At 36.2% G+C, this 6,201-nt stretch overlaps 1 protein-coding gene across 1 annotated transcript in view; it reads left to right on the top strand.

The window, feature by feature from the left end:
- Positions 1–1,259: 1,259 nt before the first annotated feature.
- LOC107660030 (cyclin-dependent kinase 15-like) overlaps positions 1,260–6,201 on the top strand; it is a 20,807-nt gene continuing 15,865 nt past the window's right edge. The window contains exon 1 of the mRNA XM_016449182.1: positions 1,260–1,507. Within this exon, the coding sequence (XP_016304668.1) occupies positions 1,462–1,507 (46 nt within the window). The 5' untranslated portion in view covers positions 1,260–1,461. The remainder of the gene's footprint in view (positions 1,508–6,201) is intronic.

Genomic DNA, 6,201 nt, shown 5'->3' with positions numbered 1-6,201 from the left:
CTTTTTCTACTCGGTTCGGCAGAAGAGGAGAGATGAGTTGGTTGCTTGAAATGTTGAGCTGGTAAGCTAAATATGTTAGCTTACTGGTCGATAGAAACTGTAAATTGAATTGCAGATTAATAATAATAATAAATGGACTAATACTGCTCCTGCAGTTGTCGGTCTCGGTTTGACTATTTTTCTTAGCGAACGCAGTAAGCTAAATTACAAGTAAAATGATTAAAAATCAGCATTTCATCCTGTCGGGATTTATTCTGCGATCATGATAATTCTCTTAAATATCCTAATAGTTAATTAGGATATATATGTATAATATACAGTAGTACGATTTTTTTTTAAATGTTAAATGCTTTATATGCGAATAAAGTGAAATATACTATAAATCCAACTTTAAATATATCACTGGGTGATAAGTTTACACTTTGCGACGATATAAACAATAAAGCAGTTGAGATTTGCTAGTATATTTGTATATTTGTTTTTCTGTGGTTAAAGCGTTCCATCAATCAGAAACCACTTATTTATTTATCATTTCATTCATTCATTCATTCATTCATTCATTCATTGTTTTGTGTGTGTGGGTTTTTTTTTTTTTTTTTTTTTACAGGGCTCGACAATAAGGACTTCCTGATGGCCCGGGGCCAGTGTGAAATACAGTTCACGGATTTGTCACTGGCCTGATCGGGCCACTGCTGCATCGTCACGAAAGTTTATCTTCTGCACGTGTTTAGCCTTGCTAATTTAAACATTCAAGCAATTTTAAAGCATTCAAGCACAAGAGGACACAAAAGACAACTCCATTCAGCACTCACGCGCTATGTTCTGTGTGAACAGTGTGCACACTGAGAGCCGTGTCTCAGACAATGCGCGAGCCCCATATTACATTTCTTTCAGCGTCTTACTGCACTTGAACGGACAAATACATACAAAAGTATGTATACATTTTTATAGTAAAATTTATTTTAAAGAGCATCTGCATTTTTTTTTTTTTTTTTTTTTTTTTTTTTTTTTGGAGATGAGAGTGGAATTTCAAGCTAACATTTGTTTTCAAAATATTTTATCTCTACTTGCTCCTTCTCAGCTCTCATTCTCACATACTCTGGGTGTTTTAGATGCACCAGCCTTTAAAAACAAACCAGCAATCACCTTGCCTCTCTTTATTTTTCAGCCAGTTGGATGGTGGTTTTCAGAAGAATTCTGATTGGCCTGTGACAGGAGGCAGGAGAGCAACAGAAAGAGAGAGAGAGTGGTACAGAGAGACAGGAGGAGAGCTCAGAGTAATCGTAGGAGGACAGAGAAGGGAACTTGTGTCAGCGTGGGTGCTGAAGCAGGAGAATGACATGCTGGATAAAGGGGCAGCGATGATGTCCAGTACCATATTCAAAATGTCCAGGTCACAGTGAGAGCCTCCTGTCATAACAACAGTAGTTCCATCAAGATCCATCAGAAGAAGCAGACAGCATGCAGAACCTCTGGCATGCAGCTTCTGAGGCTTTCCAGCGTCTCGGTAAGTACATTTCAGCTGTATCTAAGAATATACAATCAGTATGAAAATCTGTCCTTAATATAACGTGTGTTAATGTCTCATCACGTGGGAAGTAGGAATAGTACATAATTTAAGAGATAAAACAACAATCTTCTTCATCCCCAGCATCTCCCAAACTGTAAATAACTTGATTCATTCATGTACTCTGAGCTGCATAGAATGGCTACATTTGCATTCTCGTTTGTGCCTCACATAATTATTAGATAATATTATTTGTATTTGTGCTCATTTGCATTTCTTGTATCAGCTATATGTAATTGAACATACCTGTTGTTGCTTATAGTAAATTGAATGTGAGAAGCCCCTATTGCTTATAAACCTAATAAACCAACCTGTCTCAAATTTGTTGGTTTGATTGTCCCTGAAACAGCTCCTGACATCGATTTAAATTTCTGAAGAGACCATACCCTCCTGGGAAAAAAAACTAAAAAAACAAGTTTAAACCCATCTAAGGTGGTCTGAGCTGGTTTATCTGGTCTCCCAGTTATCATTAACTAAAACTATTAAAAACATTTTTGGTAATTGAAATAAAGCTGAAATAAAATACAATATAAATATATCAAATATATATTTAAAAAAACTAGATAACTAACTAAATACAACAAAAAGAACTCAAACTTAACCTTAAATAAATTGTAATATATTAAAATTAAATAAACATGAGATAAAAAATGAAAATAAAAGCAAATTAAAATGACAAAAAAAAAACTGTAAATAATATTAAAATAACTGGTAGAAGAACCGAAACAGACCATCTTATCTTCCTAAGGCTGCATTAAGATGTTTTTTCAACATGGTATGTAACTAAACCATAGCAGAGGAAGCCAACTCATTGTTGTGGCTAAGCACATGTCATTGTTGATGTGCATTGGAAGACAAATAGCCCATGTATCCTTTCTGCTTGACCTGTGGATACAAAACACAGCAAAGATTGTATCCCTGGTTTACTGCATGGCAGAAGTGAGATTCTGTTGTGATGGAGGAGGGAAGGGCAGGTTCCTGTAGGTGAGAGGAAAACAGCCTGTAACAGCATCTGTGTCCATCTCTTGAGAGGCAGGAGGCCTGAGAGCGAAGAAAACCGTGTGTGTTATGTGTGAAAAAAGCAGGCATTAGTGAAAGTCATCGGCTTTAAGTATATCGCACTAGTGGTAAATCTGTCACTGGCTATTTCTGGACATCTGTTTAAGCACATTTCCTCACCATCTACAAAAGTAGCCCAGTACTGTCTTGTGAGGAGTCAGCAAGACTGTGTTTTTCTCAGAACTGAATGCACAAAAAATATTATAAATATAGTTATCAGCTGATATTGGATATTTAATTGTTCATGCTAATTTATTAAATTTTTTTACATTTAGATTATTTTTGGCATCATCTAAGTCTAAAAACACTTTTTCTTCCAGTTTATCTGCATGTCTTGGGCTCACCAACCTGAAATCAGTTTTCTTGTGATAATTTTGTGGACCAGTTTCTTCTCTGGGTGTTTTTTTTTATTTTTATTTTTTTATCTGAACTTATATTCACTTTTTGGGTTAAAGACCCCATTAAATGGCTTCATAAATTCCTGTGTTGACGTATTTCCTGTTGAAACCGGAAGTTGGGGTGGGTTATATCAAAAGGTTTGTAACTTTTTAAATATTTCATATTTTACATTTATGATTTGCTTTTTGCTTTGGCTAATCAGAGGCAGGACGGTCATTCTCAAATTTCAATCTAGAGAACATATTATTGGACATAAATTTGAATATATTTGTATATTCCTCTGCAAAAAAAAACATTATTTTGGTCTGTTTTCCCAGAAGAGATAGCTTATGTATTTTAATCCACATTTCTGAATATCCAGGAACACACTAGCTTATGGATGGTCTCAAAGCTGACAGACATTTATTAGGGTCTTTAACTTGACTTGTTTACCTGACATGATTTATCTGAGTTTCTTGGCCTTCATCTAACCAATCACTGCACTTGTCTGATATGTGAGTGATGGGTGGCTGGCAACATACTAAACAGCACTTACTGCTGTACACACTGCTCACAGAATACTGATCAGCAACGAGAGAGAGTGAAGGAGGGAAAACATGGAGAGTTGGCAACAGAATGCAGAACAGTAAGGAGAGGATGTCAAGTGGTGATGAAGGAGAGAACAAACTTGATGGAATAAGGAAAGATACTCGTGCAGAGACAGAAAGAGTGGAGTGTAGAGATGGATGAGAGGATGAAAACAGAGAGCGGGAAGGCGTGATGCATCTGAGCATGAGTTATGAGCTCTCTTAGCCCTCCCTTACCCTGACTCATAAATATCTGTGCAGACAGACAGAGAGAATGGAAAAAATGCTCTGGGGGGAAGCAGAAACACACAGAGACAGCAGAGATCATTGGTCGACACACAAGGGTGAACAAACATATACTCTCCACTGAGTAACCTCTGTGATTGACATTTTATAATATACAGCATACTTTTCAATGACATTTGTGCCTGAGTTTGCATTTCATTTTCACCCCAAAATTAAAATTTGCTGAAAAGTTACTCACCATTAGGCCATCCAAGATGTAAATGAGTTTTTTTCTTCATCAGAACCGGTTTAGAGAAATGTAGCAATACATCACTTGCTCACCAGTGGATCCGCTGTAGTGAATGGGTGCCGTCAGAATGAGAGTCCAAACAGCTGATAAAAACATCACAATATTCATCACGAGTAATCATCATGACTCCAAGGAAGCGAAATGCTGTGTGTTTGTTATAAACAAATCCGTTATTAACACATTAACTTTCGATTCCAGCTAAAATACGAGTCCTCTGTCCATAATATTGCTTTCTCCAGAGAAAAAGTCATCTCATCTGAATCAGGAGAGAAATATATACAGATCAAGCAGTTGAAAAAAACAGTCCAAAATGGTTCAATATGTTGGTGGATTTTGAACTGAGAGGAGAACAGGGGGTGGACTTTTTCACGGGAGGAAGCGTTATTATGGATTATGAACTCCTATTTTAGCCAGAAGCAGTGGTTTAAAGTTTAAATGCCCTAATGATGGATTTGTTTCTCACAAACACGCATCTTTTCACTTCACAAGATGTTAATTGATGGACTGGAATCATGTGGATTATTGTGATGATCAGCTGTTTGGACTCTCATACTGACGGCACCCATTCACTGCAGAGGATCTGCTGGTGAACAAGTGATGTAATGCTACATTTCTCTTTTCTGATGAAGTAAACAAACTCATCTACATTTTGGATGGCTTGAGGGTTAGTACATTTTCAGCAATTGTCTTTTTTGGGTGAACTATTCCTTTAAATATTAGAAATAATATTTCATGCTTCCCTTGGCATGTATTTCTAATAAATACATTTTTGAATAGATGCTTGATGTGAAATGGACTCCCTACAACCTCCTAGAATGAGTTTCATGGCAGCTTTTGGTTAATGGAGACTGGTCATTGCGGGATGATGACCTTTCTTCCCTGTCAAGGACGACACTAATCTCCTCAGAGTGACACCTGCAGCCGTGCCAAAAAGAGATTTTAGTAAATTAGATCTGGAACGATCCAACAGAGACATACAGTCTTCTGGGTCAACTTACAGGGCTTTGTAATTCAGTCATCTAATGGTATGTAGTAATATCAACATTAATGCAGTCAACTATAAAGGGAGCCTTTAATTAAATCATTCCTATATCACAATCATAATAACTACTTTGGTATTAGTCTCTCAGAAAACCGCAGCAGTGGGATTTCTAGTGTTAAAGAAAAAATCTTTTTAAAAACTTTCTTCTTAACAGAGAAGTTCTCTATAGTATTTGACATGGTAAAAGGTACTGGACAGTTTTAGGGCAGAGCTGTCTTCCTGGAGTCCCATTGAACCTTAAAACGTACGAAGATGGGCTTATTTTTATATCCCCTGTATCTTTTGCCTAAACAGAGTTCATTGACTGTCAGAACATATCTAATCACGCATTACATAGCAGATGCACTCTGCCTCTTAGAGACACTTTTCAAATATACATCACCGAAATGAACATTTTAAAAGCTGCGTGCTGTTTTACAGAGCACCCATCAGCTGAACTGTGATCATGAGGTCTTTCTCTTCCTCTTTGTTTGTTCCTAACTCTCTGAACCCGTTTAGTGTAGAATTTGCTGCTGAAATTTAATGAAGGTGAAGGGTAAATCTCAGACCCCCTGTACACAACCACCTGCTCCTGTTCGCCTCTCCCGTCAGGAGCTTAAACACGAAGCGTGACTCACCTTGTACCTGCTTTATCAAACCACACACACACACACACACACACACACACACACACACACACAGTTACATACTGAGAATTCTGAAGTATTATGTGTTCTTCCTCCTTGGTCTATAAAATGAAAGCTTTTTCATTTATTAAATGTATTAAAGGAAAGTGTGTATTCAATATAATTAAATATATGATATTATAATATTATGCATTATATTTATATTGTAATTTAAATATTTATGTTATAGGAGCCAGTCTTTAAATACTATGAACTAACATTAATCATTTGATACAGTGCACTTGTGTACATACATGTTTTTACATTTTTATATTTAGATATATTTGTTTTTAATTATTTATATATTTTTGAAAAATTTAAATAACTAAAATGTAATTAAATCCGTAATTATACTGTTGACTTTGTAT

Source organism: Sinocyclocheilus anshuiensis, unplaced genomic scaffold (genome assembly GCF_001515605.1).
Source record: "Sinocyclocheilus anshuiensis isolate Anshui unplaced genomic scaffold, SAMN03320099.WGS_v1.1 scaffold55, whole genome shotgun sequence".
Lineage (NCBI taxonomy): Eukaryota > Metazoa > Chordata > Actinopteri > Cypriniformes > Cyprinidae > Sinocyclocheilus > Sinocyclocheilus anshuiensis.
Note: the sequence above shows the minus strand (reverse complement) of the source record. Positions and strands in the feature narration are given on the sequence as shown.